A 27,210-nucleotide genomic window follows, 5' to 3' on the forward strand; every position below is an offset into this window, starting at 1 on the left:
CCCAAATCATAGGGGATCAACATGGATGGGCATGCAGAGTAAAGGAGTGCCCGCACACGATAGAAGCTAAATATTCAATGAGAAGGCACGAATAAAGGCTGTACTTATGTCTGAAATTCTAAAGTAGAAGCTCCAAATTGATTTGCTCAGAGATACAGTCCATGGAATATGTGTACATTCTGCTGCATTTGTTAAAAGATCAGTCATGTTATTTCAGCTCCCCATCTTGTTCCATCACTGCCCAGGTATGTGAGAGAGATAAAATTCATGCTTCCTACACTGTCACAAGTCACTGCTGTCACAAGCCAGTGGCTGCGTGGCAAGAAGCTATCTCAAGGCATTTTCCTTCTCTTCTCCTGCTGTGTGCACATCTCCCCCAGACCCCACCCCCACCATGCACACACATATGCACACACATGTATGCACAGACTGAGAGGCGGGCTGGAACAAAAGGCTGAAATGAGCATGAAATCAGGTAGAGATGGATGTAATTTCCTGCACTTGGGTTTAAGAATTATCAACTGAACAAGGATAGGATATGGGAGAGTTGTGGTTTAACAGACTGAAGGCACTACCTCTAGAGTTATCTGCCTAAAACACGCATCTGATCATGCCGTTTCAAAGCTCAGGCACTTCTGATGGCTTCCCGAGGCACCAAAATAAAGCCCGAACCCCTGGCACTCAAAACCCCACCGTCTGGCCCCAGCTGTGTGCCCCAGCCACACCTCCCTCTGAAGGGGTAGGTTCTGGAGGCAGCTGGCGTGGTCTGCCATCCAACTCCCCTGCTCATCAGCTCTATCACCTTGGGCGAGCCCATTCACTTCAAGGACTCTCCATTTTATTGTCTACAGAAGAGGGATAAGAAATGAGATAATACATTCAAAGTGCCTCATGGTTTGCCTAGACCACAGGAAGGGTCTGACAAATGCAAGTGCCCTCCCACAAGCCGTCGTCCTCTTCTGTGCACGGACATATTTAGAGGGGCGCCAAGGAGCAAGAGGAGCAAAGGGAAGAATGAGACAATAGGATTGCGGGAGGACAGGGACAATCAGGACAGCTTCTTGACAGCTGGAGCCGGGAGGCGGCGAGTGCCCCCCCCCCCACCACGGTGACGTGCACACAGAGCTTGTGGGGAGACCTCCCGCTTGGGGACCGGAGGGGGCTAACATGCAGGCAGTCCTAAGGGAAGAGGGCCCTGAGGAGCCCACAGACAAGGCAGCAGGGCTGACCTTTCCTTCTGAGCCCAGCCATGGTTACCAAGTGTCACGGCCCCGGGCGCAAGAATTCTCCTGAGTAAGCACCGGGTGTCTTGGGTACTGGGATTTTATCTGTTATGCGAGGCATTTCATCTAAAAACCTTATTGGCATGGGTCTTTTAATGTAGCTGATGGCACAAAAAAAAACTGCAACTTGGAAGTCTGAGCTGGATGCTGGATTCTAACCGTCGGCAGCAGTAATAAATAAGATGAACTAGCATTGATTGAATCCTCATTACGTGCCAGGCCCTCTGTCTACTACTTTATATACACACTCTCATGTGATCTAAATGCCAGCTCGCTGGGTTGTTCTCTTATCCCCATTCTACGGTCGAGGAGACAGATGTGGGGAGACCGCCTGATGCGCAGGCGTGCAGAACTGGTATCGGAACTAAGGGGGCTTTGCTTTCAGGCTGGTGCCCGGACTCCCTTCTCTAGGGTGCTGGCCGTGAAGAGGGTCATTTGTTAATCAGCTTCCTCGCCCCCAGGCCAACAGTCACAAGCTGATGGCCCCTTGCCAACTCCCCTTGATGGAAATGGATTCTGTTGCAGCCTGCACTTTCGCAAATCAGGAGAGTGGGGATACAGCGACCCGGGTAAGAAGAGCTGTTTCTCCGGGTTTTTGGGGTCATGACTTGCTGCTGGCTGTCTGAACAGCAAGATAATCTGCAGCCTGCCTCTTCTCAATAGCTTGGGAGTCCCTCATTTTCTCAGTCACATGGCTCTGAGAGAGGACACCCTTAGCATTTGGGATCCTAACATGGGCCCAGGCACCAAGAGTTATTGTAATCCCAGCTACCGTAGCCAGGGACTGAGAAAAGCCCCCACAATACTGTCTCCTTATGCGCCACCCTCAACCCCTTTTTCATTTTTTTTTTTTTAACATTTAATTCATTTTTGAGAGAGCACCAGTGGCGGGGGGTGTGGGGGACAGAGAGAGAGGGAGACACGGAATCCAAAGCAGGCTCCAGGCTCCGAGCTGTCAGCACACAGCCCGACACGGGGCTCGAACCCACAAACCGCGAGATCATGACCTGAGCCGAAGTCAGACGCCCAATCGACTGAGCCACCCAGGCCCCCCCCCCCACTACCTGCCTCAACCCCTTTAAGGCTTATATGCCTCATCTTCTGCCCACAGTTGTCACCTGAGGAGGCGAAGCCTACAGAGCCACCCAACTTGCTCTGTGACAGAACTGTGATGAGAGACCACAGATTCACAGCACAGCCCATGTGCCAATTTTGAACCTTTACGGAGAGACGTGGCAAGGTAGGACCCAGTGCCACGTACGGAGCACCTGCTCAGAGTGGAATTCACCCATCACACCAGGGAAGACCCCGAGCTAAAGCAGACAGAGTGGCTTGCCTGAGGTCATCTGCATCAGGCTCCGAAGCCCAAGCAGCTCCCAAGACAGAGCTGTAAGGTGCCATCTTCCTTTACTCCCTCCGAGACGAGCCGCAGATGCGCCCTGGGCCGCAGGGTCCCCCCACACCTAGCTCCGCCTCTCATCCAAAGCCACCACCGTGTGGCCCTGTCCAGGCCTCTCCTTTCTGGTGCTTAGAAGCCCGGTCTCTCAAATTCTGCAAGCAAGTTGAATTCGATGCCAGCTTAGACCCTGTTGTACCTCAGCCAATAAAACAGAGGGCTGCACGGTGTGCGAGTAATCCTAGGGGACCAGAGCCAGAAGACTTGGGTTGGTCCCTAATCAACTAACTGGTTTCTGAACTTGGCAAAGGCACTTAATTTCACTTATGGCTCCCTCATGTTTGAAGTGGGGGAAGAACAGGGCGTTTTGCAAGAACACTAGTTTCCCCGTTCTCGATCTGCATGACCTGGAACAAATTCCTCAGTTTAGATAACCATCAGGGTTAACTGAAATGGGCTGAAACTACCCACGCCAGGCTGTCTCGTGTTTGAGGAGGGGGTTACATGTGGAGGCACGGGGCCAGTGTGTACGGAGCTGGGCACCTGCATAGTGGTGGGTGGCAAGGACACTAAGAAGGGAGGGAGGCAGACAAGTGGAGGAAAGACAGAGACCAAAAGTGATGTGTGACACAAACGGAACATGGGCCGCGTGTGGGATTCAAAATCTCCCAGTAGCCATACTGAAAAGGTAGAACGAAACAGGTAAAATTAATTTTATTTTATATTTATTTATTTATTTATTTATTTATTTATTTATTTATTTATTAACGTTTATTTATTTTTGAGACAGAAAGAGACAGAGCATGAACGGGGGAGGGTCAGAGAGAGGGAGACACAGAATCCGAAACAGGCTCCAGGCTCTGAGCTGTCAGCCCAGAGCCCGACGCGGGGCTCGAACTCACAGACCGTGAGCGAGATCATGACCTGAGCCAAAGTCGGACGCTCAACCGACTGAGCCACCCAGGCACCACAAAACAGGTAAAATTAATCTTAATGCTATATTGTTTTACCAAATATCACGCCAACATGTAAGCAGCATGTTGAGATATCTCATGCTCCTGTTTTTTGAACTAGGTCCTTGAAATTCAATATACTAGCCACATACGGAGACACACGCTCACACACTGTTCCCAATATGCGACAGTCTAGGACTAGCAATGTTGGGGGTCTTGTTTTGTGCCGAGCTCTGTCTAGGCGTTCTATAAACATCATCTCATATTCTTCTCCCCCTCTGGCTCGCAAGGGCAGCATCACCACCCCTCCATACAGATGAGGAAATGGGGATTCAGAGCTGGTGAGCTACCTGTCCCAGGAACCAGGGCTAGGGAGTCACAGGAGGAGGATCTGAACCCTGCTTCACCTGGCCGTGGGCTGTCTGGGAACATTCTGGGGACTCTGCGACCAGAGGAGACAGGAGAGGACGATCCAGGGGTGTGGGAGCCACACAGCCCTAGCTGGGTTCCCAGATGCAGGCAGCCGTTTGGTTTGGGAGTGTCTTGTGTAAACCACCTTATATAGGTCAGGTACACAAACACCTGTACAGGAGTGGCCAAGGCCTTCCATCTCTGTGGATTCCTGGGCCACGAACCAGCAACTTCTTGCCACGTCAGCACCGAGCAAAAGCAGGAGCTCAGCTCTCCCCACCCAACCCAGCATTGTTCTTCCCTTTTTTTTCAATCGCCTGTTGATGCTGGCATTTTACCTCCCTAAACGATTCGGTTTAATCCATGTTAGAGATTTGCCGTGCCATATAATCACCTTTTTGTAATTTTTCCTAATTCTTCAAGATGCATTTCTACCTTTGAACAAATAAATGCAGCTTCAGTTCTTGTTTTTACCGTATGGAAAGCATCATAAATTTTACAGCCATGACTAGCTGCAAGCTTTGTATTATGAACATCCTATTTTTCCCCTTACATCTTCAAACAGACTTTTGGCCTTTGCTTAAATAGGCATTTAGACTAAGCTGCACATGACTTTGAGCTGATGTAGCAAGAATCTGTATGGTAACAAAACCTGAATGCAAAGACACTTTAGTCACAACTGTTACTGCCCTATGCTCTCCCACTGTGGCAACCAGCCCAGGTGCCTCACCCATGTGCTGCTGTCCCCATCTCTGGAACATCAGCCTGGGACTTTGAGACTAGTCATCCTGTGAGCCTGAAACTTAAGGACTAGTCATTGTGTGAGCTAAGGACTCATGCATGGACTGGTCACTGTGCAAGCCCTAGACCCACAGACCCATCAGGGTGTGAGCCTAGGACATGAGGACTAGTTACTGTGTGAGCCCTATAACCACAGACCGGTCAGGGTATGACCAGTCACCGTATGGGTCTGGGATTCAAGGACAAGTCGCCATGAAGCTGGGTTAGATCAGGTGAGGCTGCATACCCTAGGAGTGTTCCCGGTTCAAGATCACCCAAGCGGTCAAGACGGAGAGACTATGCAGCCTTAAGGCCCATTCTCTGGAGGGAGGAAGGCTCTCAAAAGCCAGGAGAGGCACAGAGGGAGGGACCACACCTGAGACAACTGACCCCTTCTCTTTCGGGTCAACACTGCCATCCTGCTGACCAGAAACCAAGATGTAGGGTGCAAAGTTTGCTGAAGGCATTGGTTGAGTGTCCTGCACAACACAAGGCAGAGCAGGTGATCGGCAGTCATATGTGAGCCCCAGAGCTAAAGCGAGACACACGCTCTTTCCAAAATGCTCCACAAATCTGACTAGGTGTGTCTTTAAAACCTGGAACTGTGTGTCGTAAAAACTGCTTTGTCATCTGAGACCGACGTGACCACTTTTTCAGTCTTTTTACTTAAACAATCTCTGTTCCTAATCCATATTTAGAAATTCCTACCTGTTTGAGGTAGGAAATAATTCACTTGGCCCAAGGAGATCACGTAAAAGATAAAGAAGGGGAGAGCAACGTTACAGCGGCTCCCCAGCCCTGACTCCCAACAGAGCCTGACGGCACGCGTCGTGACAGTGACACTGTGCACGGAGCAGTGCCAGCACTGTCAGGGCTAATGACCCCAGAGGCGACTGCTATTAGCCAATTCACTAATTAGGGGCCTGTTTGTAGAGCTAATGGGAAGGGTAATCATTTGTTAGCTTAAGTAAAACTCCCGGGCATTCCTGACAACTGTCATCATGGAAAAGTCTGGAAGGCAATTCATCTATCCCTGTGAAATTCAAAGAAAGAATCTAGAAAGCCAGAGTCATCTTTGACAACACAAAAGTGAACATACCGTCCTTAAGGAATTTGCTGGTAGGAATTTCCTGCTTTGGCTCCTAATAGATCCTTTTTAGCAGCAAATAAATATGCGCATGTACAGACACAGGCACATTTCCACGTTTGCATTCCAGTGGTCTGATTTCTGTGGGTTCAATCCAATTTCTCTCACACTTTGAGCCGAGGGAAACAGCCACAGCTAATGCCACTGACAGGAGAATAGCTCTGGAATCCCAACACAGAATGTAGCAATCTGGTTAGGGGCTGTGTAAGCGTACGAGTGAGAGAGTGTGTGTTACCGTGCACGTGAGCTGAGCGTGTGACTGTGTATAAGGTATGTGTTAGCATGTTCATGTATGACTGTTACATGGCTGTATGTTAGTGTGTGTGAGCATGCGCGTGAGTGTTAGCATGTATGTGAATGAGTTTGAGAAATGTTTGTGTGTATGCGTGTGGACACGCATGAGTTAGTGTGTTCGCATGTATGTGAGCAAGTGAGTGTATGTTAGCATGTGAGTGTGTCGGCACAGGAGTGCGTTACCATGTATGTGAGCGAGTGTTTGGGTACACGAGTGTGTTAGCACGTATGCATGTCTGAGTGTTAGCACGCATGTGTGCGTGCACGAGTGTGTGTGAACGTGTATGTGAGCAAGTGTATGTGTAGGGAGAGGGAGTATTTTGATGCTACAATCAGTTTTACTTGGCTTGTGCGTTAAAGATCAATAGAAAAGCTGAGTTTTCTAAAAGATGATTCTATTCACTTTTAAAAAGCATGGACTGTGAATAAAGAATATTATTATTCTTGGGGGTATTTTAGGGACAGACAAAACCAGTGCCTAGGATTTAAGGGACTTTTAGTTCACAATGTGGGACCCTTCTCAACTGCTATCACCCCCAGGAGAAAATATACTTTGCCCCCCAAAGCTCCCTGAACGCTTTTGCCTTGGTTCTGCTGGGCACAGGGTGTCATCCCACAAATGCAACAAGAGAGGCCAAGAGGTAACAGCCTCTACAGCAGGAGCACACGAAGAGGCTGCGCCTGGGTGGAGGGCAGGGCATAAATTCTGGAGGGGCCTTGCAGAGATTGTGGGTCCCCCGATGTCCTGCCACAGATGAGGAACTGAGGCCCTGATGGGGAGGTGACTTATTGGGGTCATGGGTGCACCCAGGAGACAGCACAGGTGTGAACCCCGTCTCCTGACAGTGTCCCGGCCTGACATCCTGCTTACTCGGCAGTCACCTAGACGCTGACCCCATCCCACCCAGATGGAGCTCCTTTCAGAGGTGGTGTGAAAGGTGACCCTTCAAACAGGGGGATCCCGGGCTCCCCAGGGGGCAGGAGCCCCATAACCATGTCTGCTACAAGGTGGCTGCTGAATTAATGCCCAGATGGGCAGCTCATCATGGCCAAAGTCACTCTGTGTGCCTTCCTGCTCCAGGTCTGCGTGTGCTTACTGTGGCAACCTGGTGTCACCTGGCCATAGGGAGCACGGGCTACAAGATCTGTGTCCACCCAAAGAGCCAATGCCAGGCCCGCAGGGCTCCAAGTGCTGTGTTCTCTCCCACGGGGCCACAGGTCACTACAGGCTCTCCCGACTCAGGCCTGACCCTGGGGAGGGGTCCGGGTAAGGAGAGGACTCCCGGCATTGAGAGAAGGGCCACCGGAGCAATTCAGAAGCTGGGATGGATTTACTGGGGCTCCCTGGGGGCTCTTCTGGAGAAGCGATTAGTTTGTTGGCTGGAGTACATTCACTTTGGCAGTGGCTCTCAACTGCAGGGCTCATACCAATCATATGGAGCTTGTTTAAAATGCAGATTCCACGGCCCCCGGCGGCATTCCACGGATTCTGAGGCAGGTGACGTAGGGACAACCCCAGCCTCCGAAGACCACACATCAGCACCGGCAGAGATCTGCAGGGCACCACGTCATCAGGGCTACTGAAGGGCTGTGCAGACAGGAAGGCTCAGCAAAGACCCTCGAAGCAGCTCCCTCCTTGGGACAGCAATACAACAGGGCATCCCCCCAGAGCCTCTGTCATCCTGTAAACATGTACCTCCGCGGTCCTGAGCTCTGGGTCGCTGCAGGACAACACCAGCGTACCCGGGCTGTGGGCAGGAAGGCTGGGCCCTGAATCCCGGCCCTGCTACTTTCTCACCCAACAACCAAGGGCAGATGAGCCAGGCTGGTCCTGTTTCCGCATCACGAAAACAGTGTAAGAGTGTCTCCCTGGGCCAGGCAGGCATCGGCGCTCTAGAGACTGGGGGGGGGGGGGGGTCCCATCCTTCCAGTGGCGGTGTGTTCCAGCCTCTCCCTCCCCCTGCAGATAATCCCAGGGGCTGGTAAGTTGGTATTGACCAGATCCTCTTTCTTCTGGCCTTTATCTTGGAGCAGACTGCCGAGAACAGGAGTTCTGAGGGCCCTGAAGGCGGGAATGAGGTTGGGGGCAGCAGGGATACGACCATAAGAAGAGCAGAGAGCATCAGGCATGAAATGTTCTGGGGGACACACTGAGGGGGACTTGTGACCAAAGTTCACCTGCTCCACAGGCTCAGGGCAGCCTCGGAGTGGCCATAAGGGCCACTCAAGTGAGGTGCATGTGTCCCTGTGACCAGTCCTCCTAAAAGGATCCCAACAATGAGTTGACCTCCGTGCACCAACCTAACTAACCAAGACCAGAGGGGGCCTGACAATGAGGCCAGGGGGTCAGCTCTGAAAAACAAAGCCAACTGAATAAGTGGGTCCTGAGGATCTGGGAGTGGGTCCAAGATGGAAATGAAAGGCACATTTAGAATTTTCACTTCCATATGCAAAACCTCAAACTGGTTTAAGCAAAAAGGGCATTTACTGCTCCAGGAAGTGGGAAATCCCAGGGTGACTTTACAAGGAGCAGAGGGCCTTTCCACGGGAAGGGGCAGATAGGGGCCCCAGTCGAGCAGGGATGAGGACAGGCAGGGCCTTGGGTCTTGTGCACAGGCAGTGAGAAGCAGCCCAACATGTTTCCCTGTGCCCTGCCCCATGGGGACCTGCCCCACGCAGCAAGAATGGAGCCTGCTCCCCACGGCTTCCTGATGACAAGGTGGCCCAGTCTGGGCAGATGAGACTAACCAGGTGGCAGTAGAGGGTACAGTGAGGGGCAGGACCAGGTGGGAAGAGGTAGGCTGTGGGTTGATTTTTGTCTTGCTTCCAGAGGAGACAGAGCTGTGGATGATGGAGGGAAAGGAAGGAAGGAGCAGGGACGGACAGAGGTTTGCTTCCTCGGTCTTCATAACAGCCCTGTGGGCTCTCTGGATGGCCACCCCTTTTACAGAGGAGAGGACTATGCCTTAGAGAGGGGACTACTGGCCAAGCTTCAACCACCAAGTGAGAAGCATGACCAGGATTTAACTCCAGTTTCTCTGCTTCAAAGCCCCTTTTTCTTATTCCCAGCCACCTCCCAGAAGACAGAACAGATCCTAGCCAAAAAGTATACAAAGTCTGCTTGGGCGGGAAGGCGACTGGCTAGGACCAAGCTCCTTCTGCACCAAGAGAACTTGAGGTCTGGACTACCAAGCTACTGCGGTGACCTTTAGAGAATCCTGGAGAATGAGGAACATTGCAACACTGGAAAGGAATCGTCTTCTGTTTCGTGGTTTTCAAAAAGGTGCATTCCATAAAATGTAGGCAAGCCCAGTTAAGATTCTAGAAGAGCACTAAAGAAGCTGGTTTCAGAGCATTTAGAAAATGGTGAGGTGATCAGTAGGGACAGACAAGGTAATCAGAAACTTATCATTCCATACTCTCTTCTCTTCCCTGTCACAGGGATCTGAGCTGGGAAACCAGGGCCATACAGTGGCCTGCTTGCCCCAGCCTCTACCCACGTGGTTCAATCTGGTGGTAAAGGAGGAACAGTGTGGGCCGGATGCCAGGAACTATGTTAGGAACTGGTTGAAATCACTCGACCCACACGGGCAAGGGCAGCTATGAAGGAGGTTTCTAAGGGCATTGTGTCTTGAGCCTTGCACAACTCAACATCTTCATCAATGACTCAGCCAAAGGGAAGAAGACTTAGCAAGTTTATGGAAGACGGAGTTAGCTGGGATGATGAGTACATCGGATGACAGAATCCACCTATTCAAATATTCAACATATAGCCTACACTAAATCTACCCAAAATGAAGTTTATCCGGGATAAATATGAGGTCTGGAGCCCAAGTCCAGAGCACTTGGTAACTGTGCATGGACATGAGTTTGCCTGAAGCTTTGAGTGAATGGTCAGTGAGGTCCAGCTAACAGGGCAGTGGACAACCAAGCTAATAGGGTGCTGCAGCCCAGTGAGTGCAGTGTGGGCAGAGCCTGGTTTCCAGACAAGGACAGTGATGGCTGCACTGCATTCGGGCTGGTCAGTTTGCTCTGGCTCCCAGAGACTGCTGCTAACTGAGAGCACAGGGAGTGGAGACAGAGACTGGAAGCCAGGCATGTGCCCCATTGGGTGGTTTCAGGAATCAGGCATTAGTGCTAGAAGGACAGAGATGAAGGAGAAGGGAAGTGGAGGGGATGTGAAAGTTCTCTTTGAATGTCTGTAGGGCCAGCTTCTTCACTGAGCCCCAGAAAGTCCCAGGGACAGAGCTAGGAAGGAAGCTCCCCAGACAGCCCTGAGCTCCATGAGAGAGCACTTCTCTAACTGTCAGGGCCATGACAGATGAAACAGGAAGCTTAGTAAGGTCAGGTGCTGGCAACGGAGCTCGTGTTCACGGAGGCAGCAGAACTCCTCGGGCGAGCACCCCAGGAAGAATCTACCTGTATCTGGGATTGGACTAGATGCCCCTGAGGGCCTGCGGTTTCATGGATGCCACCAGGAAGACTGACTCTGAACCTTATCTCATCTGTGTGGCGGGGGTGGGGGAGAGGAGGTGACAAAGCGAGTGTTGGTTGGAACACTTTAGAGAGCTCCTAGGTATCATGGCCCAGCATAGATACCCTCAACTTCTCAGAGAGACCGGATGTTACAGAGAAGGCTTTGCATCATGGGTCTCAACTCCCTTGGATCTGACTGTTCCAGAAACAAGGGCCGTTTTTGTACACTAAAACCAGCAGCCAATGGCCACAGGTCAAGTTGGGTCTCTCAGGGTCTGCTCCAGCCTGGGTCTATCACATCAGGGTGAGCATGAGTAAAGGCCAGCCATGCCATATACGCCATTTCTCTGAAGGGGAGCCCTTTAGGGCAGGCCCTCCTGTTGGTGTGTGCAGAGTCAGAGAGCTCTGATGGCAGCGGGTGGAGACTCCGGCCATTCAGAGCCTGCATCATCCCTGCCAGACACTTTCTGCCTATGGCCTGGAGGCGGTCGGGATCTTGGAACCTAACCACCTGAGACAGCAGCCTGCACTAAACTTTAAGGGCTGTTAAAATGAGTATGCTCTTGTAGAGTGCTGCAGGGAAAATAAATCTTTCTGGAACATCCACCCTGGTCCTGGAAGAACTGGCTCCTGGGAGACGGTATTCAGCCTCTGCGAGCCTCCACCACAGTGGGTTGTGCTGGCAGCCTCCTGTGCAGTCGGCGGAGCCCGGAGCCCTTGTGGCTTGCGGAAGGCGGGGTAGGGTGGTTGATGGTGATCAGATCTCAGGGGAACTCTTTAGTTCTGCTACCGTGTCACTGCTTGACAATTTCCTGACCCTTTGCCAGGGTTCCCCCCTTGGGAGGAATGAGTGTACATGCCCAAGTGCTGCATGCCCACAGTGGGTCCAAGGCAAGGTGGGTGCCATCCTGCCAAGGCCTATCCTCAAGATGGACAGAAAGGACCTGCTTCCGATGAGGCTGCTCCTTCCAAGACAGAAATGACCACGAAGAAACCCAAGCACAAGCTTTCTCCTAAGAACGGGAGCAGGGGAGGCAATAATACTCGGAAAAATAAATCTAATGACAAGAATGCTAAGCCCTAACCTCTTTACCGATTAAAACACGCACGCACGCGCGCGCACACACACACACACACACACACACACACAACGATTCCTCTACTGTAATAACATTTAATCCCCAGAAGCTAATCTAAATGTAACACTCAAAAGAAAACAAAAGTGGCACAAAGGAAAAGAGCCCCAGCCGGGCCTTGGGGGATATGGGCTTTATTCCCAAGGCAAGTCTGCTAATAGAGCTGGGAATGAAATGCCATTTTTGTCTTTGTCGAGGGGAGGGGATTAACAAACTGTCGCCTCTAAGTCCAGTTTCCTGAGTCATGGATCTCTGAGCAGTAAGAAAGCACTGGGCAGAGGCTGGCTGCCCCTTGAGGCTGTCCTTCCCCAGGCTACTGCTCAGAACCCGCCTAGTGGGGTCGGCCCGGGGAACTGGTTCTAGACGCTTCAAACCCAACAGGACCATTGCTGACCCCCCCCCCATCCCCCGCCCTCCGTAGCTCTCTGACAGACTCCCTTGCCCCTCTTTGCTCTGGTGCTGTGGTAGCTAGGGAGCCCCTCACCTGCCTACCGCCCCAGAGACAGTAAGCAACCCCCTGCCCCCAGGGAGCTCATGCTCACGCCCAGCCCTGGGCAGGAACCTCCCTGCCTCCCTGCTCCTCATCCACCTCCACAGGCTCAGGCCTTCCTGCCCTGGCACTCAGAGTCTCCCAGGGAGCAATCGTGCCCACGCCCACGCCTGGGTATCTGCATGGCCCCTTGTTGCGGCTCAGTGCGGCTCCAGTGTCAGTCAGTCCGTCCCCAATCCTTTGTCCTGAAGTCCCAGTCACCTCTGTCACATCATCCCCCTTCATCCTCCTCACGGCACTTTGTAGAACCATTGAACGTCACTGCCGATTGTCTGTCCACCTTGCGATCCCGAGCGAGGGAACCCTCTCTGCCTGGCTCACGGCTGTGCCCTGGCCGTGCCCGCATGGGGACCCTCAGCACGTGTCTGCTGAATGGGTGAGTCATCCTGGCTAGTGGCGCTGCAGCGGCTTCCTAAGTAGGCTTCCTGCCTCCCACCTCAACATCATTACCACTTCATCTCCCAGACGCTGCCAGTTATCTTTCTGAAACACAAATTCGATCCTATCAATTCCCTGCTTAAAAGCTTTTTTATGGCTTGCCACTGCCTGTAGGGTGAATTCCAAATTCTTTCGTGTGCACGGAAGGCCCTTTACATCCGGACCAGCCGCCCTGCTAGCCGCATCCGAGCCTCATCCCTGCCCCCTCAGTATCTGCCTCTCCCCCTTCGCCAATGCCCTACCTTCCTCTAACACCCCACGAGGAAACGGCCTGCTCTGAGTCTGCTCACACTGACCCTTGACCACAGAGCACAATCGTGAATTCATCTCCAAAGCCCCACTGTGCTCCAGCAGGATTAACTGTTCCATTGCCTCTGCTCCCGGGGTGCTATCCTCATATACTGCTGTAGCAGTTATCATTTGTTACAGTGAGTTTCCACTCACTCAATACACAGTGACCCTGGGGTTATGAAGAGGAATAAGCAAGCTTCCTGCCCGCAAAAAGTTTGTAGTCTAGTAGAATGCCACGCTAGAACACGCTTACACACAAGCGTCCAACGATGCTCCCAAGGCCCCCCCAGGAGGTGTCCCAGGGGCCCCCAGGTCCCACGAGGCCCATCAGAGACACACCTAACTGATCTTGGGGTGGGCAGGCTGCAAGCAGGGTGGTGTCTGTGCTCTCATTGGAGGTGAAGACCACATCTCATCTATCACGCACAAATCGTAGCCAGTAGCAGCCTCAGCAGAAGCTTCAGATCACTCCCACCTCATCCTCTCTCTAAAGAGAAGTGGTTATCAAACTTTTCATAACCAGAGATTATGGGCAAATATAACCAGGCCCTCTCCGATTCCCTTCTGTGGATTGTGGCCCCCAGAACCAGAGCAGGGGCTACGGAATGAGTCACTAGAAGTGGGGATGGCCTCCCTGCCCTAAGAGGGGTCAAGAGCAAACCGCTAGGAAACTCTCCCTGGGAGAAACCCGGTGGCCGGCTACCTGCCAGCCAGCAGGGGAGGTTGAGACAGAACGCTGACGCAGAGGAAGTGGCCCTTCTGTTGTCTGTGAACAGACAGGGAAGGGGGCTGGCATATACCACACTCTGGGTATAGAGTGATACTTGCTTTTCCTTAAACATCTCCAGAGGAAGATAAAGTCTGTACAGCTTCCTTCCCTCAATCATTATGTTATAATCACTCACTGCAAGTCAGGAAGTCCTTTCCTAGATCTAACTTAAATTTTTGAGCTGTAGTTCAAGGCTCTAGTGCCTCCTTCCCAGAGGAATACAGGTGCATCCTCTGGCCTGGCTTCTCCCTCCCTGTCCTTCAACCACTGCAACCTCCTCCCTCTGGGGCCTCCCCAAGCCTCTCTGCTGCAGGCCTGCAGGGCACAGCAGGATCAGCGGGGCCCCAGTGCCTGAGGGTTTACGGCACACAGACAATGCACAGTAGAAAACCACAGGTTGATTCCTAGGGTTCCCTTTGCTCGGTAACATTTCAATTTCGCTCCGGATCGAAACTTTGGCTACACCTGCCAGCAAAAAGCTAAGCTGCCTTCTTCAGGATTCACCTTTGTCATCTCCCTGCTAACACGTGGGATGGTACATTGGCCCAAACCCGGCCAGCAGCACCGGCAGGATCCCAGGGGAGCAGGCTGAGCCCTCATGAAGACAGTGATGGGGGCCCGGAAGGGAGGGAACCCGTTTTCCTCTGGACCCCTGGCCTTCTAGGAGCGGGGCTTCTGACCCCAGAGTCCCGGCACGTCCATTCTGACTTACCCAGGATGGCAGTTCAGCTACACCTCACATGTTCACAGGTCACATTGGATTTCTTGACAGGAGCCACAGCTGAAGGGCATTTAAAACCACAGGTCTCGTCCAACAGCCTCAGTCTTTGATGGAAGGGGGAAGTTCAAGGAAAGGGTACCAGGCAAGTTAGAGGCCAAGCCCTGATCAGAAGACTACATACACATATGCATGCACACACAGACACCCACACCCACACATGTGCACACACAGACACACACTCATTCACATACAGGTACTCATGCTCACATATATATAAGCCCTCCCATATACTCACACACACACAGACACACATGTGCGTGTGTGCATGCACACACACAAAAGTGCAACTAGGAACCAGTTCCAGGGTCAGCTCTGGTCTCTGTGTGTGGTCCCTATCAGCTGTCAGCTTGGGATCTGGTTCCCAACTGTACTCGGAACCTCCCTCTCCTTTCGCCCAAATCATCGATTCTTCTCTCGCGATATCTCTATATTGTTATTAATTTTTAATTATACAAGTTGTACATATATATACTTATGTACCAATATATATTTGTTTTGTTTTTACAAAATTAAAAACATAGCAGATAAAGCTACAGTCCTCTTTGGCTCTTTTGATAATACTGAATGCTCTTGGGGTGCCTGGGTGGCTCAGTGGGTTAAGCAACCAACTTCGGCTCAGGTCATGATCTCGCGGTTTGTGAGTTTGAGCCCTGCATCAGGCTCTGGGCTGATGGCTCAGAGCCTGGAGCCTGCTTCCGATTCTGTGTCTCCCTCTCTCTCTGCCCCTCCCCCACTCATGCTCTGTCTTCCTCTCTCTCCCTCCAAAATAAATAAACATTGTAATACCGAATGCCCTTGAACTGCCCAGGAGTAACTACTGTTTTCTGTTTGGAGTGTATCCTTTCAGACTTTCTTCTCTGTATCCACATAAGTTGCACGCACCTACAGAGCAGAGAGAGTGCCGGCGTACGTGTGTCAGGTGCACACACATAGTACACCACAACCTGCTTTTTCAGCCAACAAGATCTCCCAAGCATCCTCCCAAGCTAGTGTGCACGCTCCGTTTTGTTTTTTACCACCGCTTGCTCTTCCAGTCAGAAAGATTATGCTTGTCCGCTGCCCTATTCGCAGGCAGCAAGGCTGCTTCCAATCTGTCACTTTGGGGAATGGGGCCTCCATGTCCCCTCGCCCGGGGCTGCTTGTCCACACACACCAGGGTCTCTGGAGGGCACGTCTCCAAAAGGAGAGCTGGGGATCCCGGAGTCTCCCCTTCCTTTGTGGTTCCATATCCAGACAGCCGTCGGATCACTCTATGTACCGAGGGACTGTACCCCCTTTGGCTACTGCACTCCAACCTCTCTCTCACTAAAATGTGAGTTTCTATATAGTGATATCAACTGTTAATTGAGTGCTTATTATGTGCTTAACAAATTGCCTCACGATGCCCTCAAAACAACCTTCAGCAGCAAGGGACATGTGTCTCAGAGCAGTTATGTCATCTGGTGCAGGCCACACACCAGGCAGCATGGCTGGGAATGCACTCACCTGTCTGACCTCAAAGCCCTGCCCTATGCGAGCCCCACACACCCTCACCCCACCATGGCGCCCTGCTGCACACTGCAGAAGCCTCCACAGAGAAGGTGTTTAGACAGCCAACTATTCGCTGTTAAATCCCACCCTAGAAGTCTATACAAGGGGTATCAGCTCATCCTCCCACCCATGCATCTACCATGGCTAAGTCCTGGGCTGGGCAGTGGGGATGCAGAGAAAAATAAGATTATGGATTGACCTCTGGGGAAGACACACCGTAAACAGAAAAGATGTTTAAGTTGGATTTTGAAAACTGAGCATAATCCGTAAGGAGAAAAGAGGGGCATTCTAAACAGAAAACAGGATCTATAAAGATAACTCAGTAGATTCTGCATTCTGAAATCAGGAACCCAGCAGTCTCAGGCTGGAAAACTCAGTCTTTAGAAGTCATCTTATCCAAGGGTGGCAAAGGAGTTCACCTTGAATGCCAATCTGGAAGAGGTGATACCAGCTGCCAGAGTCTGGAAACCGAGGAGTCTCGAGAGCACGTCCAGGTTCAGGGGGAGATTGCTGGAATCCTCCGGTGATGTTTGCCATGGGCAAAGGATGGGGCACAGGCAAGAAGCCAAGCTTCCCGATGAACCCACTGAGGCTTTCCAAAGGTGGCCCACACTCACTTCCAGAACCAGCCCAGAGCATTGGCCTTAGGGAGCACTACCTCTGTTGATGAATTCTCTCTGCATGCATCTTTCTCTTGCTACAGAGGAGGCAGAACTCTGTTCAACATCGGTATGGGAGTAAATGCCTGCAAACAGCCCAGGGGAAGGAGGGGGACACACCCCCCCCCCCACGCACACACGTGTGCACGCGCAGAAATATACTGCACCAGCCCTGGGGGAAGTCAGTGAATCAGCTAATCAGCAAGCAGCTAATCCCCTTGTCCTGCAAATTCCTGAGAAGCAAGTATCTGGGTAGGGTAGAAAAGAGCTAGACTCATACAGGCCTGCATTCAAATCCCACTCGGCCACGCTGACTGTGTGTCCTGAAATACTTCTGTGCGCGATCACATTTCATTGACAAAGAGGCACCAACATTGTCCTTGTCTTATTGACCAGCACACTGAGCCTGAGAGGTAAGCTGACTTAGTTTCCAGACCTGCAGTATGGGACAATAATGGCATCTGCCATAAGAACTTCCTGTGAAGGGAAGACCCCAGGGGCTGCCTAAGTGCCTAGCAGAATAGCTCCATAGAGGTTTTTAAAAAAAAGTTTTTTCTTAATATTCATTTATTTTTGAGAGGCAGAGAAGGAGCAGGAGAGGAGACACAGAATCCGAAGCAGGCTCCAGGCTCTGAGCTGTCAGCACAGAGCCTGATGCGGGGCTTGAACTCACGAACTATGAGATCATGACCTGAGCCAAAGTCAGACGTCCAACCGACTGAGCCACCTGGGTGCCCCCCGGGATGCAGGTTTTTAAAGAAATGTATTAACTGCATTTTGATCTGCTAAATCCACGCTCAAATGGGTTTTGATTCGTTAACCTCTCAAAGAGCCATGTTTGCCAGTTTAAGCCGCATACGTTGGTAAATTTCTGAATAGAAAGTGCTCTTTTTAAAAAGTTACATAAGAGAAGTGAGAGAGAGAAACAGCTTTTGAAATCAGACTAATGTGAACATTATCCGGATGAATTAAGATAGAATGCTATCTTATTGGGTGTTCAAATAAATAACTGCTGTTTTAATAGGTGATCAATCTGTCATTGGCTCACTAAATAGAGCGCCTGAGAACACACTCGCTCAGGTGAGCCCAACCCCTCCCCCACAGGTTATTTAAGAAGCTCTGGATTCCAGGTGAGAGTGAGCCCTACCACAGCAGCTTAGCCCCAGCAAGGTCCAAGTCCCCTCGTCCACGTTACTTAGACCTCTCCGGATCAAAGTCCTTGCAGCACAATGACTCAGTTTCAGGAAACAGTTAATAACCTTCTTCCTTCAACTCAATTGTTCTAACCTCTTTGAGGGGTGGCTCTCTGTGAGGCCAGGGGGCACTGTACAAGTTTCCTGACAGGGAGAAGTCGAGACAGGCTCTGAATGCATCCCACGGGAAGAGGAGTGAAGGTTGTCATAAAAAAAATAGATGGGACATGATAAATGCAGGATGTTCCCTGGGGTCTTAATCTCTTCCTTCAGAAAATCTGAAGAGTTCTGCCTGCTGTGCTGTTGTGAGGTAGAGGGGCATGTGTCTGTGTGTGCGCGTGTGTGTGCACGTGTGTGTGTCTGTGCATGCAAACACACTTCAGGTATTTACTGCTACCCCAACAACAGCATTCTTCTGAAACAAGAGTTCCCAGACCGTGAATGCCGGCCTCACCAACGACATTCCTCTTTAGTTCTGAGTTCCCCATTGGCCCTCTGACAGGCATCTTCTGAGGCCCTGCACATATGACAGGCTTAGCAGGCCTCAGGAAAGCGTGGCAGGCCCAAGAAAAGTTGGGAGGGCCACCCGTGCCATCGGTGTCTGATGCTGCTAACCAGTGTTGGAGTGACGTCGCGTTATCACTCTTTCCTCTAGCTGGCGTGGCCATTTTCTACTTGGCAAACTAATCATTCCTCAGAAGTTAAGTCAGGACCTCCGCTCCCATCTATAGTGGAGTAGCATGGGGAAGAACTACACTCAACTCTGAGAAAGAAATTTTAAAAGTTGAAATTTAGAAAATCTATTAAGGGGCACCTGGGTGGCTCAGTCAGTTGAGCATCCAACACTTGATTTGGGCTCAGGTCATGATACTGGGGTTGTGAGGTGGAGCTCCATGTCAGGCTCTGCACTGAGCACGGAGTCTGCTTAAGATTCTCGCTCTCTCTCTCCCCCTCCCTCTGCCCCTCTCCCCTGCTCGCACACACTCTCTAAAATTAAAAAAAAAAAAAATCTGTTTAAGGCATCTGAGAAGCAAGACAAAGTAAGCCTGAGGGCCAAGGTTATGAAGGGAAGGGAACTGTAGAGAGGTAAGTGCTCATTCTTGGAGCTACTTGTCCCCGGTGAGTTTTTGGCAATTCTTGGTGCAGGAAGGGAGGCTGAAAGTTGGGCAAACAGCTTCAGCTAAAGTGCAAAGAAGCCAGCTTCTGGCAATCTCATAGGACTACAGACAGAAAACATTCCTTTGGAGTTCAAGGCTGCCAAGGCAGCTAGGCTTTGAGGGACCAGGATTCGGGAGAACAGGGAGCTAAAATACAGTGAACCGACACTCAGTGACTTTCCTCTTTTAAGGCATTTGTCACTTTCTTGAGCTACTCAAGGCAAGAGGCTAAGGTGCCAAGTGAAAGCTACTAAAAGGCAAAGTGGAATTTTCAGAAGTCTCACAGAGCTGAGGAAGCAAAAACAAGGGTTTCAAGCTCACCAAGAAAGGAGGCGTACTGGAGCCCTGGAAAGCCATGCCCTAGGAAGAAGGGTAAATCAGAGGTGGCCTGAGTTTCACCAAAACTGCAGCAAGCCTCCAGTCAGCTCAGTCCCTCAGGTGGCCACCAGGGAACAGGGTAGAGCACTCTGGGGGAGATGACACACTCCAGAGCGTCTGCAGTCTCCGCACAATGCCTGGCATGCAATCGAGAATTACCAGCCACACAAATAAATAGGACCAAGAGGTTTTTGGAAAAGGCAATAGAAACAGACCCTCAGATGACTTCAAAATAACCATATCTAATAGGTTTAAGAAAACAGATGGCAAAACCCAGAATCTCACTAGAGACTGGGAATCAAAAAAAAAAAAAAAAAAAAAGAAAGAAAAAGTAATTGAACTTCTAGAATTGAAAAACATGCAATATTTGAAATTCAGAAATCAATAAATAGGTGTAAGAGAGACTTGACACGTTAAAAAGGTTAGTGAAGTGATAGGTCAATAGTAAAAACTCAGGTGACAACATAAAAATTTTAAAGAATTGATGAAAAATGAAAAAAAAAAGACACAGAGACAAGGGAGGCACAGTAATACATGTAACTTAAATTCCAGAAAGGAGGGAAGATGAAACAGGGCAGAGTTTTATTTGAAGAGATAATGGCTGAGAAATTTCTAAAACAAAAGGACATCAAACCCCAACACATGAACCCCAAGCAGGAAAAAAGAAAGACAACTGACTCCTTAGGCACATGATAGTCAAATTGCAAAAAATACTAAAGACAAGGAAAAGCTAAAAATCAGAGAAAAAAAAAGTAATTACCAAAAAGGGGTAATAAGAGTATCAACAGCTGACTTCTCCAGGAAAAAACAGGTATCAAATTAGAATGTAAAGATACCTTGAAGGAACTCAACGAAAGGATTGCTAGATTCTTTCAAACTGAAATATATTTCCAATTAAAAATAGAGAATTTAGGGGCACCTGGGTGGCTCAGTTGGTTTAGCGTCCAGCTTCGGCTCAGGTCATGATCTCATGGTTCGTGAGTTTGAGCCCCGCGTCGGGCTCTGTGCTAACGGCTCAGAGCCTGGAACCTGCTTCGGATTCTGTGTCTCTCTCCCTCTCTGCCCCTATCCCCCCCTCAAAAATAAACAAAAAAAATACAGAATTTATAATCAGCCAAACTACACGAAAAGAAATATTATAGAAGTTCTTTAGTTAGAAGGAAAGTGATCTCAGAAAGAAACCATAAATCCATAAATCAGTAATGATACAGAAAATCTGAACAGGACCGCCTAACTTAACCTGACAAACACAGATTACTATACCTGCTGGCAGAATACACATTCTTTTCAAATGTACATAGAAGGCTTCCCAAAACAGATCATATACATAGTCATAAAGCAAGGTCCAAAAATTTTAGAGGATTTACAGTATGTTCTTTGCCCCCAGAATTAAGCTGAATATCAATTATTAAGAAAATAACTAGAGGGGCACCTGGCTGGCTCAGTTGGTACGGCATACAACTCTTGATTTTGGAGTCATGAGTTTGAGCCCCAGTTGGGGGTAGAGATTACTTAATAAATAAAAGGGTTTTTTTGGGAAAAAAGTAAGTAGGAAATTACCAGATATTTGAAAATTAAGCAATACACTTTGAAATAACCCATGAGTTGAAGAAGAAATTAGAACGAAAATTAGAAAATTTTTGAACTGAATTATAATGAAATGCAATATATCAAAACTTTATGGTGTAACTAAAGCTGTGTTTATAGAGAAGTCAATGCCTTAAATGAATATATTAGGAAAGAAAGCAAGCTGACCTGGTGCTTCACTGCTTTTAGGATACGACTGAAATCTCTAACATGGTTACAAAGTCCTGTGGGGTCTGGCCTCTGCTGACTTCTTAGAGCTTCATCCTAGTCTGTCTCTTCTAATTCATTCCTCTCTAGTCACACTGGCCTTTCAATTCCTTGAATATGCTGTATTACTTCCTGCCCCGGGGCCTTTGCACATGCCAAATCTGCTGTTGGAAGTGCTGTTTTTCCCCCTCCTTTCTCTGGCCAAAGCCCCCTCATACCACGGGAGTCAGTTCAAAAGTCACTTCCTTTGAAAAGGCTTCCCAAAGGTATGAAGTTTGTGTTAGGGTCCTCAGACACATGCTTTTTAATTCAAACATTTTGTTTCATGGCTCATTACTATAATCAATCATTATTTGGGCAATTGCTTTTTGTGCAATTAATTTGAAAATATTGTTTGTCATTCCCCAAACGCCCTAAGCTCCTTGCTGAAAGAAACCGAAGCTGTCATGTTGATCGTTTTATCACCAGTGCCTAGCATGGTACCTGGCAAACAGTAGGGACACGATACATGTATGTTAAATGAATACATGACTACACGGACATCTAATTAGTCACCTAAGTAACCACTCAGTTTACTCAAAGTTGTTAAAAGATGCTCACTGTCTTGGAAGAGAACTATCACTGCTGTCAGTGCTGGCATTTATTTCTGTGGCATTTACGAGGCAATTTACAATCATCTGCTAATCCAAGAACGCTCCCAATCAAGGATTCTGCCCTCCAGCCCAATGTTTAAGTAAAATAATCTCCAACTCCACACCGCTTCCTGTGTACTCTGGTTGGGTAAAGAAAAAAAAATTTTTTTTGTAAACTCAATTTATTTATTAAATCTGTGCCACGCTCTGCGAGTAATCCAGATGACTGCCGTTATTAGTAACAGTCACCCTGCCACTGCCACCCACTGCTGACATCTGAGGCGGATTTCCTATGTGCTATCTCACTCAAAGCACTGGAGGGGGTATCAGCTCTCTTCTGCATGTGAGGACATCAGAGAGGTGACGTGACTTGCCCAGGGTCATAGGAGCAGCCGGTAAGAGGCAGGGCAAGGGTGCACTCCAGGTCTGCTGGACGCTCCCGCCCAAGCATTCTCTCAGCTCCATCCCAACACCCATCTTACAGAGCACCTACTATTTAGTATTCTGCTTAGTAAATAGTAGTAATTATCAAGGGATGTTGTAAACCTTTTAAAAAACCTTTTACTTTGCTCGGATTAAGATGATACTCACATGCCATCTCCCCTTTGCCTTCAGAAGACATGAGGATGATAAAGGATACGACAGCAAAGTCAAATGCACTAATCCAGGGCACCAGGAGCCCAGGAGTCCCCACTCTCAGGACGGTGGGCCACATGGCAGGTGACAAAATGGTGTGGTCCCTGACAGTAAAGCTGCCTGGCTTCTCCCCAGAGCGTCTTCCCTCAGCAGGCTGTTCCATGATCCAGGGAAAGAGGGAGGGGCTACGGATCCAGCATCACTGCCCCACAGGCAGTTCCAAGGGACAGGACGGGCCAGGGGATGTGCTGTGGTTTTTGCTCATTTCCGGGATCACATTACCCAGGTGGCCATCACCCCACAGCCTCTGGGGTGTGACTGCTTCCCAACCTCTCCCTCTCACGGATCGCGATTCTGAGTATTTCTCAGCCCTGGATGGGCCATCCGGTTGCTTGTCTGAGATCCAGATGGAACATTCCATTCCTTAGGGGTCTGTGCAGCTCATGGCACTTGCTTACACCCAGAACCCCCTGTGGGATCCCAACGGGCAGATGCAAGAGCTTTCCAGTCTCTACCTGCCTACTGGAAAGTTCTTTCTCTGAGTCCCCTATTACTGCTCTAGGACTTGAAATCCCAAGATAACTAACTGTATGCTCGTCCCTAAAGCTACTCAGTGGTCAGCTCCAGCACTATGTCCCCCTGGCTTCAGGTGCCCCCTGCTACACCCTAGACCTGTACTGAGGCCACCCGTTCCCACTGCCCCTTCCTGGTTCCTTGCACAGTTTTTGTCAGCAGCTGTATTTACAAGCACTTTGACACCTCCTAGCCACCCAAGCCTCCCTCTGATGGTTCCTTCTTGGGGTGCCACATCCCACCCCTCACCAATCTGCACTGGGACTGGTTTGCCTGGGGAATCACCCTGACTGAAGCCTGGAAGGGAAAGGCCCTTCCTTGAGGGAGGAGGAGGGAGTTGGCCTGGTCCACAGAGGCCACCTTCATACAAAGGACCCACAGCTCAAGGCCCAGCTCTCCTTCCCACAGCAACCCCTACAGACCCTCCTGTGACCTCACCCTGAAGGAGGGTGCAGCTGTAATGAACACACCGCATGTGCCTCCCATTCCTTAACATTCTGGCTCTGAGGCCTCCCTCACGGCGCAGGAGCACGCAGACAGGGGACAGGACGCTGGTACTCAGCACTGTGCGACCTGAGCCAGCCATCAGTGAGTGTCCCTGAGCCCCAGTCCTTCGGGGAATAAAAAGGGAGCCACCCTGAGCACGTGAGCATGCAAGAGGTACATGGCCCACAACCAGGCACACAGAGGTATGCTCAGGGAACAGGCTGGTCTGAATACCACCTCCACAAATGGGGGGCAGGTGCCCGTAGCAACATCCCTTCCCCAACTCCCTCGGGAGCCCAACGGCCAGCCTGTGGCGTGGCCCGCCTACATGGTGTCTGAAACAAGTCTGCCAGTCCGCCGTGGCCCCATTCCCACAGCCAGGGAGCCAGGGAGGAGCTGAGTACTCGTCTGGCCCACGACAGATGACTAGTGGCTGCCCCACAGCTGGGTGAGAGACCGAGTAGCACATGGTTGTCCATGTTATTACAGAGACTTGAAGTTAGGCAAGTGGCGGTAGGTTCCAAGCCCCGTGTGCTGATTCTTACGAATACAGGCTAAGTTTATGAAACATCATAAATGCGTTCTTACTTTATCGTGCCCTCCATTTTTGAAGCTGCCTCATGGAACTGCTGTGAAGACAGTTTGTACATCTCGGCATTCTACAAAGAGAAAAACAGAACTGATTACCAAAGACTGAAATTTCCCTCTGGCTCCCACATGGGAGAGACGGTGCTAAAAATCGACAGATGCTGATTTCTTGACCAGCATCAAAGCAGATTGGTGATTGATCCACAGCTTGGCTCTGGCTCCCATCACGGTAGGCCAACCACGGCTACAGAATCCCAGAGTAGCAAAGGCTGGAAGGACCAATGGGTCCTCTGGTTTGGGGGTCGGCAACCCATCACTCAAACCCGGCCTGCCACCTGATTTTGTAAGTAAAATTTTATTGGAACACAGCCACACACATGATTTGTTTCTGCATTGTCAGTGGCTGCTTTTGGGCTACAACGGCAGAGTCGAGTAGTTTAAACAGCGACTATAGGGGCTGCAGAACCTAAAATATTCACTATCTTTAGAGAAAAAGTTTACTGAGATTTGTTCTGGTCCAACCCCCATTTTATAGGTGGCCTCTGCTGCTTAGAGGTGAAGCGACTTGCCCAAAGCCACCCAGCAAATAGCTGTGCCAGGACTGGAGCCCAAGCATCGGATTACCAGCTGGGTGCGGGCTCTGCTGCCTGCCGTGACCACCACACTCCGTGGCATGGTGGCTGTCTGTCCAGAGCTGCTGAGTGGCTCCAAAGGCATGCCCTCCATCCTTCCTGAGGTTACCTAGTAAATGTGCACGTGCAGAACCAGACTGGTGTGGAGAACAGTCCGGGCCTGCAATATGACAAAGCTGGGCTGAAGCCCTGGGGCCATCACAGCATGACTCCGAGTGAGTTGTTCCCACTTCTTTAGGTCTCAGAGGCTCAGAAGCCAGCACTTGCCACTGGTTTCCAGAAGAGACGACCGCAAATGCCCGTGCTAACCCCACCTGCCACCACACTCCTGGGGGAGCACCTTGAAGCTCACAGTGAACAAACTGACTTTTTGCAGCAGGCTGTCTCAAGGATGAAACCCCAGAAGGCGGCCCAAGATGGGCGGGCAGTCAGACTTTCGCCGTGAGGGTGAGGAGACGGCACGGATGCCATGGGACACCCGCCTACCCTGTGCAGGCCTGGGCCAGACCTTTCACAGAACCCGTGTGCGAGGGCTGGTTATTCCCATTCTACAGGTGGGTAAAGGGAAGCTTCTGGCTCGGGGCGCCTCCAACAGGCACAGTCCTTACAAGACGCTCGAGTGGCAGGGAAAGGGACCCGGAAGTCACAGAACCATGCCCTGTGTGTGTGTCAGACTCCGAGCCTGGCTCTCCCCACTCCACCATACACAGATATAGCCTGGCCCAAAAGGAACGAGTTGCTCCTTCGACAAAATTGAAGAGATGACAGGTGTTCAGATCAGAGCCATGCAGGGGATGCACCCTACCCCCAAGGCACACCGTCGGCCATCTATAGAGAACGTAACCGAGGCAGGGGTGGAAAGCACCTCTCCTAGGAACCTGCAGGGTACTGAAGGCAGAGTTTGGGTGGGAACCTGGCCCTCACTCCCATTCTGGTACCTGCCCCTGGGAAGAGCCAAGGGGGAGGGGCCGTGGAGGGGTGTATGCCTGAGGGAATGCCTGGGGCCCACTCAGGAGGAACCCAAGTTCCCGAATTCTGCCTTGGGCTGTGCTGGGGCGAGCCCAGGGCTGGGCCTTTCACCCCCCCAGCTGCTAAGTGAGCCTGGGCAGGTCCTCAGCTCTGAACTAAGGAGGTGCCCACGCCTCTCTCCAGTGGCCCTAAGGCACAGCAGATGAGAAATGGGAACCCTCCCAGCACGACAGGCACGGAACACATAGGGGTTCTCCTGCCCGACCTCCCGGCCTGCAGGTCTGTGCTGACTCCAAGCTGTCCGATGTTTTCTCTCTGGAGCCCTGATGTTCCAGCCAAGAGATTATGATTTTGCCTCAATGGGTCTGACGTTCGACCACCATGGACTGTCCTGGGTGTGGGAGAAAGGCCACAAACGTGAATCATCTCAGGGCCTCTCCTCCCGCTCCACGCAGATGCTCTTCTGTGACGTCCTTGATGGGGATCATTTATATTCAGTCTGAACCTTCCATTCACGGGCCCTCACAGGAAACCACATGGTCTGTAGGCCCACATTGTAATCGTCACTTTGGCACATGCTGTGTTCTTTGGGTGAGTCACTCACTTCCTAGTGGTAAGACAAGGCTCCCACTCCGTCATAGGGTGGCTCAGATGGTCCTGAGGGGTGCCAGGCTCACAGTGCCCACCCTGTCCATTGCAGCCACTGTCATAGCACCATTGAACTTTCTGAGGCCAGCGTGGGCCTTAGTAAGCTCTCCATTCACTCTGATTGGTTCTCTTTGCCACAAGACGGTCTCCGGGCCCAGGCCTTCTCCTCCTTAGGGATGTGTCAGGCCACTGTCTCCTAGGCCTGGGGGCTGCCAGCGGCCCTTCCCAAGGGAGTTCCCACTGCCCAGATGGGCTGACAGGACCCTAGTGGCTCTCTGCTGCTCCCACATCTCCACGCACATGGCCCGGTCAGGGTGAGTTCAGTAAGTCGCTGAGTTGCCTACGAGTGCGGACTGAACGTGCGGTCAGGGAGATTTGTCACAGGAAGTGCCCACAGGCCAAGAAGTGGTTGTGATTATCCCGCTGCAGCTTCCTCTATTGTCTCTCAGAGTGACTCAGAGGAATTCCCCTTCCTGTCGCACCCGCCCTCCCCGCCATCTCTGCCATGTCGTCTGCCTGAGCAGACCCCGGGACCACGCAGCACAGGGCGTCCCCTGTGCGGCTCACCTGACACACGCAGGTCCTGGTCCACACCTTGGGAAGGCTGCACCTGCCTTTTGTGTCCACCAG

General features: G+C 50.8%; 1 protein-coding gene across 5 annotated transcripts in view; it reads right to left on the bottom strand.

Moving 5' to 3' along the window:
• CHCHD6 (coiled-coil-helix-coiled-coil-helix domain containing 6) overlaps window positions 1–27,210 on the bottom strand; it is a 249,607-nt gene that overhangs the window by 22,549 nt on the left and 199,848 nt on the right. For all 5 annotated transcript variants that reach the window (XM_042912653.1, XM_042912633.1, XM_042912663.1 and 2 more), the window contains one exon: window positions 24,332–24,402. In XM_042912653.1, the coding sequence (XP_042768587.1) occupies window positions 24,332–24,402 (71 nt within the window). The remainder of the gene's footprint in view (window positions 1–24,331; window positions 24,403–27,210) is intronic.

Source organism: Panthera leo, chromosome A2 (assembly GCF_018350215.1).
Source record: "Panthera leo isolate Ple1 chromosome A2, P.leo_Ple1_pat1.1, whole genome shotgun sequence".
In the NCBI taxonomy this organism is placed as follows: Eukaryota; Metazoa; Chordata; class Mammalia; order Carnivora; family Felidae; genus Panthera; species Panthera leo.